The sequence below is a fragment of the Callorhinchus milii genome, unplaced genomic scaffold, assembly GCF_018977255.1.
Source record: "Callorhinchus milii isolate IMCB2004 unplaced genomic scaffold, IMCB_Cmil_1.0 Scaffold5, whole genome shotgun sequence".
Lineage (NCBI taxonomy): Eukaryota > Metazoa > Chordata > Chondrichthyes > Chimaeriformes > Callorhinchidae > Callorhinchus > Callorhinchus milii.
This window is the reverse complement of record NW_024704746.1, coordinates 62,476,685-62,493,336: the sequence shown is the minus strand read 5'-3', so window position 1 is coordinate 62,493,336 and position 16,652 is coordinate 62,476,685. Positions and strand designations below refer to the sequence as shown.

General features: G+C 42.2%; 1 protein-coding gene across 1 annotated transcript; it reads right to left on the bottom strand.

The window, feature by feature from the left end:
• Nucleotides 1-1,642: 1,642 nt before the first annotated feature.
• On the bottom strand, nucleotides 1,643-8,365 carry armc10 (armadillo repeat containing 10). Its single transcript, XM_007890893.2, has 6 exons — nucleotides 8,134-8,365; nucleotides 5,544-5,689; nucleotides 5,110-5,244; nucleotides 4,531-4,707; nucleotides 4,092-4,163; nucleotides 1,643-2,034 (listed from the first exon to the last, which is right to left on the bottom strand). The coding sequence occupies exons 1-6, from the start codon at nucleotides 8,360-8,362 to the stop codon at nucleotides 1,774-1,776; spliced, it is 1,020 nt and encodes a 339-aa protein (XP_007889084.2). The 5' UTR covers nucleotides 8,363-8,365; the 3' UTR covers nucleotides 1,643-1,773.
• Between the last annotated feature and the right edge of the window lie 8,287 nt (nucleotides 8,366-16,652).

The following is a 16,652-nucleotide window of genomic DNA, read 5'->3' as shown; positions in this document are numbered from 1 at the left end:
TAGTGTCTCAGAGCTCCCAGAAACACCAACACTCTATGTCTAACTGTACAGTTAATACAATGGTGAACATTATGCATGTGCCAGGAATTCCTGCTAAATAAGATTCCTACACAAACCATCACAATTGGAGGAACAAAATGACATTAAATAGCAATTAAAATTGTACCAGTTGCATCTTCCTTGTAATGCATACACACAGAAAGAGTACATATGTATAAAGCTTTTGGTTTACCAACATTGGTTCATCTCAGTGTATTTAGAACGAGTACTAAAAATTGCAGTTGTTAACCCAATAATATAGTAAACAATCCTTGCATTTGATGTAGCATCTTATCGTGTCATCGTGATATCTCAAAGACCTTCACAGGATATACTTGTAAAGTGGATTGATTGTATTTGTGGACAAGATGCCCATAATAAGCTTTATCTTATTATTATAATTATTATCTAGAAAGATACCAAGAAGTAGTTAAGTGTACTTCCTTTCAGATGCAACTGTATATTATCCTGAGATTCACACAAGGGTTAATATAGCAGAATTTTAATTGTTCAAATTTAAATTCACTTTCCACCCTCAACTGATGATTGCAGACTACAAAGGGAGTTGCCTTATCCTGCGGGCAGACACGAGGCCTCATTCCAACTTGATCTTTATTGTGGGTCAATAAAGATATGCCTTTGATTGAAAGTTATGCAGTATTTTACAACAACAACAAATTACATTTAAATAGTGCCTTTCATATAAGGAAGATGTCCTATTTTAAACATTGCTGTTTTCAGAACTAGCATTTATCCGAACCCAATTGTCCAGAAAGATGTAACTTACATTTTGACTCAATGTCAAAATGTCAACACCTTCACACTACGGATCCAAACCTTTTCTGTAGGTGCTTTTGTTAGAATACCAGTTGTCACTCATTTCTCGTCAAGTGAGCAGTTAAAAAGTGCTGAGTTCACTTGGGCTTGCTTTTTGTCAAGGTACAGAATTTTTAAACAAAGTGGTGCCTTAAGCTAAACATCCTCCCATTTAAATTAATCATGTCCTCAATCAATGTATACGCTTTCCTCCCCATTGTATTAGGGATCCATGGCAAGCACTATCTTAAGCCTTGAGGCAATGTAGCTGGTATGCAGTCTTTTATGGTATGGTTCTATTACTCAGCTTCTTCAACGATAAGTATTTCTACAATATACTCTGCTACTGTGTAATAAATGATTCTCAGTATACACCATGTTTACATTTTCCATTTCTGGCCACTGGAATTTTCTGGGAAAGGTACAGACCAGCAATTGAATGTTGCGTCCTGGCTAGTATAGATTGGGCGAGCCTGAGGTGAAAGAATGTAATCCAGAGATTGTATAAATGAGGGGGTGAGGGACAAAAACACTTGACGACTGATTTCTTTTGTAATGATCGATTTGCAAAGTTAATTTATCTATTTATACAACCCTTGATAACCAATGTGCATATAATCTTGTGTATGCCTGCAATTTAAAACTTCAATCCAGTTATCATATGATAGATAAGGCTCTTTGGCACTGAAGGTCTCACTTTACAAGTTCCTTTAAGATGTGTGGTAAGATGACAAATTCACCTTAGCATTCTCTGTCCACATTACCAAAAAACACAATAACATAGGACTTGGTAAATTATTGTTACACTTTAATTTTACATAAATTAAGATATTCATCAAGCAACTCAAATAATTTAAACTTTACTTGCATTAAAAAGACAGATTTACTTGAGAATCCGTGTAAATAGAAAATAACTACTTAAGGCAATTTGGCAACAATTCTTGCAACTTGTTTTTTCACTTCACTGTCTGGGTGCAGGGCGAGTGTGGCAAGTTTTTGACAAAATGGTGATGAGTTTCCAAACAGTACGTAATCGAGACAATGCACCTTGTATTCCTCCTGAGCAGGGTTGTGAAGCAGACTCGGATTTTCCTTTAGATTTGCCACGAATGTCAGCACTCGCAGAAGAATGTCTTTGTTTACGCAGCTGTCAAACAGCAGAAGGAATGATGGTGGTGCCTGGAACGGAGTGTAAATGAGTTCACTGCACAATCCGTAAATAATTTCCGAGACAACAAATTGATCCAGTGGAATTGTGAACAGTCTCACCAAGGTGCAAACTGGATACAGTATTAAAAAACAATGTCTATTTCAGCTTTGTAAAGTACACAAAGCATTTTGTTTAGTGTCATAAATAATATTTGACATAGTATCAATAACACTGAAAGTCTCAACGTCCACAGCAGGGTCCCCAACCCATAAGATGAATTTATCTGGAAAGTTGTTAGTCAGCTCACCGGGAGGAATTCTCCTCTCTTTTCTAATAGCATCATGTGATCTTTAACATCCACCTAAGCAGGCAAACAGTTTTACATTTCATCTGAAAGACAGCACATCTGACAATCCAGCTCTTCTGCAGTACTGCACTGAAGTATCAGCCTCGACAGTGAGTTCAAAGTCCCAACACGGGGCGGCCTGAGCCCACTACTTTCTGTTCTAGAGGCAAGAGTGCTCTCAACTTAGCCAAACTGATTGAGATGAGATACGGGAAAAAAATTGTGTTTAATGTTGACGGTGTTGAAATGCAAATGTGGAAATCTATAGCAGGCCATAGAGATTATAAAATCAGTCACAAAAAATTATGTTTTATTTGTACATTCATTTCATATGGGGATTTTATTTTCGAAAGAAAATAACAGATCAATATCAACATAAGTTGACGCAAATAATTAGGAAGACCTGGGTGACTTACTGTTTTAAAATAGTGCCCTTCATCTCTGGCATATTGTCTAGTCTAGTCCCTAAATAAAATCTAGTCCCTAAATAAAAGTGTGATCTTTTAGAGTGTAAGAGAATTGCAGAGTTGATGGAACACCACAGGTTGTGTTGCTGCAGACTCATCTTGACTGGCACAATTTGGTCAACTGGATGTCTGTCACACGAAGAAACCCTTCACCATGCTTAAGAGTATCCAAACGAGACAGAGTTCCACAGAATTTTTGGAATATACACACACTTCCCAGCGGGACCTTTTAGAATTTTAGAAGTATTAGGTGTAGGTTGGGGTACTGCTGGAGCTTAACCAGCTAAAATCACATAGCTTGTCATTGTACGGCTGCCTAACAAACTGCCCGCTGCTTGTCCAGCTGGAACTAACCTACTGTTAGGGCTTTGGTTTGTGGAGTTAAACAGGAGCCGAGCGGGACTGCCCCTTTGGTACCTCGGCCTATATCCATTCCCTACACAAAGTGTTGCCTCTTCAGTAGACTCTGAGATGGCACTGGATTCAGGATGTGGTGCCAGAGATTGAGGGCAGTGAAGGGAAGTGTAGACACTTATTCAGAGCCTGACTTCACAGGAATTTTGGCAGACCACCTATTGCCTAGTGAGCGTGAGGCTGCAACACAAAAACTTTTGCATCAGCAAATTTTTTAAGAGAGTTTGTAGTTCTGCATTTTATATTTATTTCACTCAAAAAGGCTACAAGAGATGTGGGAAAAGGAAGCATCCCTCTTGTGCGGTAGCAGTGATCTTCTGGGGGATGAGATCAAGGCGTATTGTTGGAACAAGTCTGAGCGAACTCTAAGCCTCTAACTCTAAGGACTCTTTTGTAAAACCATCTCTATACTCCCACCAGGGAATAATTCATCTGCCTTGGAAGCAACTGCACAGAAACCACCAAAACCTCTGAAAGGCACGCCTGCAGTGCTGATCTTTACAAACACAGTGTTCTAAACCATAAATACTTATACATGGACTGTTAACTTTGTCATTTTCTCAGGCTGTTTTAATTACAATATTTCTGACAAAATACTGTGCCACGTAGGCCACACCAAAATCAAACTTGTAATATAAACTTTGGCCTCAATCAAGTTAACTGTCATTAAGTGTGAATCTCTCGGACATGTAAATAATCTCTTTGTGTAAGATGATTTCAACATACCTCCCAGTGACACTATATAAGCAAATTATTAGACAACCAAAAAAAATGGTTCCCTCCAATTTAAATGGTCATTTTTAAATGAAGTACTCCATTTTAAATTAGCTCCAATTAGCAGCTTTGGTTGTGATCTTACCTGAGCACAGAGGAGATCCTGTGTTAAATCTGGATTTGCAGACAAATTCACCAGGACCTTTAGTACCTGAACCTGTCACACACAAAAAAAATGAATAATGAAAGTTTATATAAAATAATAATCATTGCATTTGATATAGAACCTTATCACGTGATTGAGACATCTCGATGCGCTTCATGGAATATACTGTAAAGTGAATTGACTATATACTTTGTGGGTGAAACATGGCAGTCAATTGCATACAGCAGTGTCCCACAAACAGTGGATTTTGTGGAATGAGTGACTATTATAATTAAATAATTATTATTATTTTAAAAAATTAATCTGTAAATCTTCTTGGTTGTTTGAAGTACTGGAAACACAAATAACATGCAGTGTCTCTGGATGCATTCAGACTCTTGTTTTAAACACAGCACAACATGGGCACAGAACATCATACCTGCGTGTTTTCAACTCCTTCTGCCAAGACCTTATAAAAGTAAGGAATTGAGCTAGTTATGACACAGTGATAATTGTTGGTGACGGACATGTTGGTCAGCACTCTAAGGCCTGCTAGTTGCAACTCAGAGTTTAATATGGAAGTCTCCAGGATCTGTAGTATTTGTGGAATCCAGACCTGAATTGTTACAAACATTAAGAAAACCACATTACTATCCACAAATGTTAACACATAAAAAATGCTGAAAATATTAAGGGGTTAATATTTCAGAAGTCAAACAGTAATGAATTAAATCGATCTATATCTTGCGATCTTTCAGGCTTGCTCATTGCCAGGGCTTGGAAGGTCAGACTAGTGACTGGGGGCAGGGACGCTTCCAACTCTGATCCTTTAAGCCAAAGCCCTAAAGGTTAGGGTGGTCCTAACTGGACAAGTAGCAGGAAAGCTTGCCAGATAGTGCGATCAATGGTAAACTATGCGGTTTTAGCTGATTAGACTCCAGCAATATTCCAACTACACTTTTTCCCTTTTTTTTAAAATCAAGACTGCTCTACCTCAGCCATAGTAACATATCATTACCTTCAGCTCTTCCTGATTCGCAACATTCATGGAGAGATTATTCAGGGCATTCAGTGTCTTAACTTTGACTGATGTGACTGGATTAAACAAGCAATTTCCAATGACACGAAGACCACCCAGATTGCGAATAAGTTCCTGAAATATAAAGAAAGCAGACAGTTTAAGCACATTTGCATGCAAAATATTTTTGAGTTATGAGTAAAAAATATCAGATTTAATTTGAATTCCTACCTACTTAAGACGATGTGAACATTATTTGAAGGAGGGCCTTCTATCGCAAAACGGAAACAACAAACAAGTTCGAGAAGGATTGAGTATAACATTACTTTAGTCTAGAATATTTTCTCATCATATATATTGAAACTAATCTTCAGAGATTTGTTACCAAGCAGATAAACTCTTGAAAGTGGATTGCTAATGCAGTAAGTGTCTACCTGATTAACAGTGAAGGCAGCGCTGTTACCAAGAGTCACCAGTGCACGCTCTTGAGTAGAAACATCAGAGTTCTCCTGAAGTAGACTAAGGACCACTTGAAGATGCTGCTGGTCTACGTTGTCAGGAGAATTTGTAAGCACACTGCCTGAAAGAGACACACGATGGAAATGATTAAACATGGTACACTTTCTTGATGCGACAAATGTTTCCAACTCCAAAAAGTTAAGCTGCCAACTAATTCCTCAGTTACTCGCTGTTCATCACTCCTGGGAGAAGTTATCCAGTTTTTGGCTCCACTAAATGGGAGGTTGACCAACTCAGAGAAAGGAACAGTTATGACAGACACACCACAGAAAACCACTCCCTAATGCAACCTTCATGTCGCCAACACAGCTGTTCATTTTAATTAGTTGAATTTATGATCCATGAGCTATGCCTAAAAGTGACCTGCTCCTGATTACAAAACGTACAGTTCCAGATAATAGCACTTTGCTTGCCATCAGCTGCGAATAGTCACCATTGGATCGGGAATTCTTAAATTGCTAGAGGAAGAGGTCATCCAAGATTGAAGTCACATTGAACATTGGACAGTTCAGCCTGAGGCAACAGGAAACTAGGCAATGACAAAGTAGGGGAAGATCCATGATGCATACGGAAGGGAACAATTCAGATGGAAAAATATTTTAAAAGACAATGTTTAATTTTTAGAAATAATGGTAACTGCTCAGCTTTATACATGGAGCAACCTATGACAAGATTGTACCTAAACACACTAGTCACTTCATCCCAATAAACATTGGTCGGAGGAGGAGGGGGGGAAGAGGCACCAGCAATATGATCCACCACACTGCACACTCAGAGATGAGACTACAAAGCAAAGACAGACAATAATAACAATCCTTGCATTTGATATAGGTCTTATCACGCCTTTCGAAACGTCTCAAAGCGCTTCACAGAATATACTGTAAAGTGAATTGACTGCATAATTTGTGGGCTAAATGCGGCAGCCAATTGCACACAGCAGTGTCCCATAAATAACTTGTGAAGACACATACAAAGTGAGTTACAACTTCAACTTTGCAACTAGAATCTTAATAAAACTGGTACTGAGGAGTAGGAGTTATACTACTACTAATAAACCTTGTATTTGATATAGTGCCATAGCACATTGTTGACACATCTCAAAGTGCTTCACAGTGGAGTGACTCTGTATATTGTATATTCCTCAGCACCTGTCTAGTTGTAGAGTTGAAGTAACTAACTTTATCTTCACACTTAACTCTTAACTACAATACTAGACGGTTCCTTCACAGCTTAAGCATTGCAAGCAGAAAACAGTTGCCTGAAAATACACAGTAACTACACTGCACTTGTGAAGTGAAACTTTGAGACATTTCAAATGCAAGACTTATTATCATTATTATTATTTATAAGTAAATGTGATAGCCAATATCCACCAGGGTGTCCCACAAACAACAACAACAAATGACACTTGTATAGCACCCTTCACGTCGGAAAGACGTCCCAGGACGCCAACAAAACAGCTAATGAAGTGAGTGACCAGATTATCAGGAGTAGTGTTACTGGTATAACATTCATGAATACTGTGGGGAACGAATTCAAACATTTAGAGGCTAATGTGTGCACAAATGTAACAGAAAATCGTCAGGAGCCAATTCAGTACCAAGGAGACCTCTCCCCTCCCAGCATATGTTCAGACATCTGTTAACTTTTGCCCACAAAATACAGTCAATCCACTTTCCAGTAGATCCTATGAAGAGTTTCGAGGCGTCTCGCCAACGTGACAAGTGAGGCGCTATATCAAATGCAAGGAATTTTATAATTATCAATTATTATTATTATTAATGACTGTTTGCGGGACACTGCTGCGCGCAATTGGGCTGCCGGGGCTCGTCCGCAAAATGTAAGAGTCAATTTTATAGTCGAAACGTAGGCAATTCACTTTCCAGTATATCCTGGAGAATATCCACGTATAACGTGGAGTCCTGTAGCTCAGTGGTTAGAGCACTCGCTTTGCAAGCGAGAGACCCGAGTTCAATTCCAGGCAGAGGGCGAAACCTTGGGCAAGTTTCCTTACTCCACACAGAGCCTAATAATAATCCCTCCAAAACCAAAAACAATAATAAATTGGTCATTTTCGATCCACGACTGTTTGTGGGACATTGCTGTGCGCAATCGGCCGCCGCGTTCGCCCACAAATATAATAATAATAATAATAATCCTTGCATTTGATATCGCGCTTTTCACGTCGGGAGGACGTCCCAAAGCGCTTCACAGTCAATTCACTTTACGGTATATTCTGTGAAGCGCTTTGGGACGTCTGGAAACTCTCCCTCAATCAATCCCTCCGCCTTTCGCGAGACCCTCCTCTTACGGCCACCCCTCCCTTCCCCCACCGGCTCGGGAGTCAGGCTCCGGCCACACCGTCAGGGCGCTCCGAGGCGCTGCCCTGCGCGGAGGGCGCCGCGCGAGTGCAAGTTGTTGTTGTCGTCGCCGCCTGGTCTGTCATCGGTTATTTAATGTTCGGTTGCGAACGCCTGACGGTTGAACTTGGCACAGGTTATTTACCCGCTCGGCCGCTGGCTGCTCCGGTCGGGGCGTGCACGGTGTGGTCGCCGCCAGCTCTGGCGTCGGTGCCGCCCGGGCCCCTTGCAACCCGGGGGCCTTCCCTCACGCCACCCCGCTGCTTGTCCCGGGCCTCCAGCAGCTGGTAGAGCGCGTACAGACCGCCCGCTCCGGTCAGCAGCAGGACCGCCGCCAGCCTGAGCGGCCACCCGCTGCCCTCGGTGCCGCCCATTTCCCCCCACCCACCCCTCCTTCTCCTCCGCTGAGAGGAGTTCAGGACCCGGGGCGCGAAGCCCGGTCCCGAGCCACAGCGGCCATCACGGACGTGGGAGCCGAAGCGAGAGTGTCCAACCGCAAACACACCCGGAGTTCAACGCTCGCGCGCGCGCGCAGTAAACTTCGAGAAGGTGGCACCTGCCCTCTGAAAGTACCGCGCGGACGCTATCGGTGCCTTCAAACGACGCAAGAGCCATTTCTGACCCGATAAGCGTCCAGTTCTTCCCAGACAGTGTTTGAAGTGTAATTCCGGAGGGGAGCGGGGGGGGGGGTGTTGGTTTCGGTCGGCCAGCCGGTGTGTGTGCGCGTGTGGGTGGAGCTAAGGAGGCGGTTGGTCCCGTCGTTTGAAAAGCCGTTGCCAGGGCGACGGTAAACAAGAGGAGGCGCGAGCGCCGCTGAGAGCGCAGCGACGCCCCAACAACCACCAGCACCACAACAACAACAACCCCCTCACCCTCACCCTCACCGCCCCCTCCTCAACCCCCCCAACACACCGGGGGTCAACACGCCGATCAATACCCGGCCACCGGGACAGTGACAGCCGGACACACCGGGACACCGGGGCCTACGGGGCCGGACATGGATTTCCTCCAGTACGCAGAGCCCGGGCTCAGGGACTACATCTTGCGGAATTCCCTGCCCGAGGTTTACGAGGTGAGGCCGGAGTCTGGTGTCAAAGGGGAATGAAGACCAGCGATTTTTATCCCCCCACTCCCCCCCCACCTCAGTCGTATTTCCTTTGCCCACCGTGAGGAGGAAGGGCATAAAAGGGTGACCGGAGAGCGACCGAGAACAGGGATTTTTAGGAGGGATTTAAGGATAATAATAATAATAATAATAATAATCCTTGCATTTGATATAGCGCTTTTCACGTCGGGAGGACGTCCCAAAGCGCTTCACAGAACACACTGCAAAGTGAATTGACTGTATATTTGTGGGCGAACGCGGCAGCCAATTGCGCACAGCAATGTCCCACAAACAGTCGTAGATTGAAAATGACCGATTAATTATTGTTTTGGGTTTTGGAGGGATGATTATTAGGCTCTGTGTGGAGTAAGGAAACTTGCCCGAGGTTTCGCCCTCTGCCTGGAATTGAACTCAGGTCTCTCACTTGCAAAGCGAGTGCTCTAACCACTGAGCTACAGGACTCCACGAATCATCATCATCATCATCATCATCATCATCATCATCATCATCATAATCCTTGCCTTTGATAATAGCCCTTTTCACGTCACGTCCTCGCGACACCTCTCAAAGCGCTTCACGGAATATGCCTTCTTATTTAATAAGTGAATGGACCGGATATTTGCGGGCGCAGAAAAATCAATCGCGAGCCCTCCAAAACAAAGGATAATCGTCGTCGTCGTAATAATAATAATCCCTTGCGTCCGATAACGCGGGCCCTGTCGCGTCGTCGAGACGTCGTCTCAAAGCGCTTCGCGGGAAGTGATGTTGTGCTTCGCGGGCGACACGCGGGGGCGGCCGCTCGCTCGCTCGCACGCAGCGATATTCCCGCATAACAGCCGTGGGTTGAGCGACCGAGCTGTTATTTCCTCGTGCGGGGCACACGCCGACTTGAACCGATGGGGCGGAATGGCCTGGCGGCGCTGCTGCGATCGATCAGGGTAATTCCGTGGAACTATCCTGACTTCGATGGCAAAACTCTACGCTCGCTCTGCCCTACGCCAGCTGAGGACTCTCCCGAATTCTGCCGCCCCTGGCCTTTTCCACCCCAGGCCCTGCGAGACTGCCGTTCCCCATCCCGGTCCCAGCTCCACTTGGCTCCCCGACTCCCGGCAGATTGAGTTCAAGGCTCTTGCGCTCACCTTCAAATTCTTCCACGGTCTTGCCCATCGCCCAACTCCACTTCTGCGAATTTCTCAAACCGTACCGATCAAACCCTCCCGACGCGCTACCCAGTGTGAAGGGCAGTATATAAATGCAAGTTGTTGTTGATCGCCCCCCCTTCCCCCCCCCACTCCCTTCGCTTAATGAGCACAGGCCTACTTCACATCTTCCCTCCCCACTACCTGCCCCACCGTTGCAGACGGGCTTTCAGCCTCTCTGCCTCCACTCTCTGGAACTCCACCCCGGAGTCCCTTTCACTCCCTCTCCCTCTTTCATCTTTTCCAAGGTCCGTCTCAAGAGCTTCCTCTTTGACCGTGCCTTCATTCAGCTTTTCCCTCTCCACGCCCTCCACTCCCACTCCAGCTCGGGTGCCAATCCAGGACTGTCAGGCACCTTGGGAGGTTCTCCCATAATGAAAGGTGCCACGTAAATTTTAATTGTTTTGTATTGTACTAATTTCAAATAGTTATTACTAGTTTTGGGTGTTGGAACTGGCCCTAAAAGTGGAGTCTAAGACTAAATACTCTTAACTCTTAACTCTGCAGGTTGTGTGTTCATGCCCCGTATCAGGACTTTGAAATCGCAATCCAGGCTGACACTCCAATGCATTACTGGGGGTTTAGACAATTACCGATAGTGCTGTCTTTTGGATGAGATGTTCAACCAAGGTCCTGTCTGGCTGTTCAGGCAGACATTAAAGATCCCATGGCACTATTCCAAATGAAAAGGGAGTTTCTCTGGAGTCCTGGCCAACAGTCCCCTAATACACATGGTGTATTAATACACTTCATGGCTGTTTGTGGGACATTGCTGTGCACAATGTGCTATATTTGCCAACAAAATAACACAATCACTGGGCTTTACAATAAATCCTGTGAAGCATTTGAGACATCCTCCAGACTTGAAAGGCATTATATTAAATTATTATTATTACAGCGAGAAGCATAGGTTCGATTCCCAGCAGCAACCTTTGGCAAGTTTTCTTACTCCACACGCTTGATAATAGTCCCTCAAAAAAATAACAATAATAATTTGGTCACTCAATACACGACTGTTTGTGGGACACTGCTGTGTGCAATTGGCTGCCACATTTCACCCACAAATATACATCAATTCACTTTACAGTATATTCTGTGAAGCGCTTTGAGGCGTCTAGAAGACGTGAAAAGCGCTGTACAAATGCAAGGATTATTATTACTATTATTACTTCTACCCCATTTATTTTTCTTTTGGTCAGTCTGATACATGCAGAAGTCCATTACCATACTTGAGTATCCATACGTCAGCACAGTACAGCAACTTCAGTTTTATGGATGTTGCATTTTAGATCCCTAAGTGTTTAACAAAGAGATTCTGTCTAAGAATTGCTGAATGCATGGATGCAAATAAGTGATATTGAAATCTTCACTTTGCTTAAGTAGAGAGCACCACAATGTAACCAACAGTATCTATCTGCTTAAACACACATCATACCTAGAGATTGGGGGAGTATTAGACGCAGTTTGGAAAGAGCCAAGGTTTGGGCACCGCACCCTAGAATGTGCATTGGGATACTGCTGGAATTTAACTGCATTACCAATTTTACTGCATAAATTACCACTGTCTGGCAAGCCTCCTGCGACTTGTCCAGCTAGGACTGCCCTGCTATCATTGACTGGTCTTCCCCTGCGAGTCTTGATGATGGGCCAGGTTGTCTGGTGTCTCATCAGCAGTGTCCTGGAGTACTGTGGACCCGCCAGGCTGAGGAACCAGACTACCGAGACCGTCACAGAGGATTGAATTGATTCGAACATTCTGTCACTTTGGAGTCAGCTCAGCTCCAAGGAGATTTGACTGCCCCCTCCCCCTTCCATGAGGATAGTTTTGCCAACATAATAGTCGTACACTTCAAAGAAACTGATCTTTTGATGTGATAATGTGATGTATCATATTCCAGTCTTATTGTGTTATTGACAGGTGCATCAACAGTAATCTTCACATGTATTATACAGAATGGTAATGTACTCTTCCATAACACCCTTTGATATAAAATTGCTCTCCATTTACCCATCATACCGATCAATTTTTTAGGCTGCTGTTCAAAGTGTTCTGGCGAAGTGCAGTGGTGGCAAGATTTATGCTGTTGTGCTCCAGTGCACTATAAACAGATTCTGTACTATATCCTCTTCTGCCATGTTCAGTAGGGTTGCTTTGGTTGGCAATAGCAACAGTGCTGAATGGTTTCTTTGTTTGCAGTTTCCAGGCTAGTGCTGTGAAGAAGGTCATACTTTTATTTGTGTTCGTAAGATGATTAAGATCAGAATTCAAAGTATCAGCAGTTTGTTGGATCTCGCCTTCTTGCTTCATCTGAGCGCTTGGAATAAGGAGATTCACGATCTTTCTCTTTACTCAGTGGAACTGCAGGCTAATCAGCAATTTGTGGTAGAATTTCAATGTGTTTTGGAGAAACTGGAGAGTTCTGAGATGGAAATATAATCTCATGCAAACTTTAAGGAGACACTATCTTGATGGAAAAATATTTTGTCAAACCTTGTTTTGTTTGGCTGCAAACAAAAGTAAATCTAGATTAGATTGCTTCATTTGAGGGGGAAGCTAGCACAAGCACAGACATGATATAAAATTTCTATGATTCTTTACTGATATCATTACATCAATTTGTGTCAAACTATACCACATGTATGTGATAGTATCCTGCTAAAATCCTTGGTTTTATTTCCTTCCAAAATAAAAATACTATCAAAAACTTTTCATGAAGATAGTTAGTGCCCCTTTAAAGCAGGTTTGCCCTCCTTTGCAACTCCAGATAAGAACATCTAACTCAGCACAGACCTGGATTACACCCAGTTATCTTGTGACATGTTTGTCTTCATGCTCTACCTTCACCAGCTTGAGACCATCAGGGCAACAGTCACTGATAATAAGTTAGTCATGTATTGGTGTCTTTCTCAACGATAAACATCCATATTGTGATGGTTTTGAAATGAAAACAAGGCACTAAAGTAAGCATTGTAAATAAGCATTGTGTTTCTGAATTTGGTCTCAAAATGAGTCACCATCTTTAAACAAAGGCATAAGAGGAGATTTGTTTTTTTGAGAATTCTTTATAGAAATCCTTCAAAAGGTAAAGATTTCAGAGTTTAGTTTAGCATTTATGTTTTACCATTCACCTTAATGTTGCAACTTTCTTAACCACAGGCAGACACTAGCTCCACACCAGATCTGTTTATCTTTATATTATACTCCTTACAAATAGCCATTTTTCCCTAAACATTAGTTATATGAAACACTCAGCCAGTGCATATTATAGAGTATCCTGTTTATCACTTTGAGATACCCTTCTGACATGATTATTATTATGTACTCTTCTGTATCGAAACCTTCCATTTCTGAATATTTCTTGTTATAGTCGTATGTTGCTGGAGAAAATTGGAATTATGTTTGTGAGTCACACCATGTATTCTTTTTGCTTTACAACTAAAGCAAAGAACAGGTAGCGTGGGAAGGCAAAATATGTAAAAGTTAATGAAACTGATTTCTATTTACATTTTGTGGTGAAACTACATGTAAATCTTTGCAGTTTGATACACATTTTCTTTCTCACTATTTTGGCGCTTCTGAAGTTAGCAGCATTGCCAGTGTAAGCAAATATCTATTCCTAGAGTAGTGAGCATGAGCCATGTCTAATAACTCCTTGGCACAATCACCAGCACACTCTCCAGTGGTTGAAACAGATTCAGATACTGGGATTATTTATTGTTGTTTGGTGGTAGCAGGCATGTAGTAGCGAACTGTTTTTATGATTATTTAAGATGGCACTTGGCAATAGGACAAATTCCTCTTTCGCGTTGGAAATTAGAGTAATGACCAGCAGTCGCAAAATAATGTTTTGCTTCCAAATGAAATGGAAATGGTTTCATCTGCAAGTAATCTTATTGTCTAAAAATGTCCATCCATACTTATTCAAACTGGAATAAGTTATCAAGAAACCACAATTCAAAAAACTAACTTTTGATTTCTTTATGTGAATCCATTGTCTGTGAAACAAGATATTTGTTGTGTTTGAGAACCTATTATATTGGAAGCCAAATGCTACTTATATTTTGACCACTAGATGGAGCGTTAACTCTTATTAATAGTGTATAATAATCCTCGCATTTTATATAGTACCTTATCACGTTGTTGGAACATCTGAAAGGATTTATTGTAAAGTATAACGATTTTGTATTTGCAGTTAAATTCTTACAGAAAAGCTGAATGTTTACATTGTACAATTAAATAGTAATAATCTGTTTAACTCTAACCTTTTACGTATTCAAGTGTTTGAGAGTGTATTTATTCTGTGATGGAACAAATATTCTGGTTTGCAGTGTAGCTTGCTGACAGTAAAACTCTGCAACTCTACCTCATTCCCTCTACCTTGCTCCCTCCTTGCCCATCTTCAAATCACATCTAAAAATCTTCCTCTTCAACCATGCGAGGTCACCTCCTCGCTTTCCCCAGCTCAGCGTCAGCCTCCACCACGGTTAAGTGCTCCAACGCTCTACCCTCGGTGAATGTTGCTATTTAAATGCAAGTTGTTGTTGTAAATGTACGTAATCGTTTGACCTGCTCGTGAAATGTAACAGCATCAATCTACGTGGAAGCACACACTTCGTAGAGCCAGTGTGGAACCTCAATGTCATGTTCAACTCCCAACTGTTGCTTAAACCTCATTCTCTGGTCAGCTCAGCTGACCGCCCACCTTCATAACATTGCCCGCTTCTACCACTACCTCTCCCCCCCGGTTGCCTAGATCCTAATCCTCATATTCATCACATCGAAACTTGTTTATGGCAATTCTGCTTGAATGGGCTATCGATGTTTCTCCACAAGCTGCAGACTATCCAGAACTCTGCAGATCGTGTCCTTTCCAGCATTAGGCTCCTCAAACCTATTAGCTCCATCCTTGCCCAGCTCCACTGACTCCTCATCCCCTCCACGAATTGAGTTGATGATCCTCTTCCTCACCTTTAAATACCTCCATGATCTTGCCCTGCCTTGCGTCTACGACCTTCTCAACCCTTACAAACCCGTCCTCTTGCTCCCCTCTGTGGGCACTGGCCCGCTTCACGTCCCCGCTCTACACGCACCAACATTGGGACTTGGCTTTCACCGTAACAGCCTCCACTCTCTGGGACTCCTTCGACTCACCACTCTCCTGCCTCTTTCAAGGTCGGCCTCAAGTCCTTCCTCTTTAACCATGCCTTTGGTTACCTTTCCCTCCCCCAAACCCCCCTGTACGCAGCAATGTCCTCAGTCACCCTGAGAAGAAGTCTCACAAAAACATTACAGCTGCAAGATTACCATAACACTCTACTGAAAGAAAGCACAAATCAAGCCATCTGCAGCATTAAGTAAAGTGAACTAAAGATAGATAATGTTATTGTGTAGTAATAATAATAATAAATGTTTCCTTCAGTTTAATTATGACCCCCAGAACAGTCTGACTGGCTTCCTGATTTCAAAAATTGTCAAAGGAATAAATTGCAAAAGAATGACAACATTAATGGCAGCAAAGAATGTTTCGGAAAAGGAACATAAAATGGACTCGACCCAAAGACTTTGTAATCAGCATTTTTCTTTGCTTGTGGAGGAATCAACTGATAATAATGTTTAAAAATAGTCTTGTAACAAGTTAAAAGATTCGCAATACCAACAAAGTCCAGTTAATTGGACCATAGTAAAATGCTGAAACCCTGTTTAATGCGTATTTTAAAATAAATTGTAAAGAAAAAATGTTTGACACCATAAACCTATGCAAGAAAATAACATTCCACGTGTGTAATGTTAGGAGTGGATGGTGCAAATGTGATCATTGTGAAATAAATTATCTTCACAATTCAGACACATATTCACGTACTCTGCACTTAACATCCACTGTATTGTCTCTGTGAGCTGCCAACTTTGTTGAAAAACTTTGCTTGATATCCATGGTTACTATGCCTGCAGCTGTAAGTGCCAACGACTGCAGAAACTCTCGAGCTTTTGTTAGTGCAGATGCTTTAAATGATACAATTGTGTTTGACAAGGTGGTTGAACCTGTTGGATTGTGTTAAGTACATTTTTTAACCAGAGCGATGCTTTTCTCAGTTATTTTCGTCTATCAATGAGATTGATAAATTGGTTACCATGGTAAGAAATACAGAATGCCAGAAAAATTGTAAAATATGATTTTTTCTTTCTGGAAGTATTTGTACCCTTGTTTGACAATCCCAACAAATTCTCTCAGTGTTTTGCCACAGTTTTCTTTTGTTGATGCATGATGAAGTGATCCTGTTACTGAAATTCATAATGGTATTTTAAACCTCTTATTTTATTTTCTTTAGACCTCAAATTGCAGCTTTTTGATGGTTTTAAAA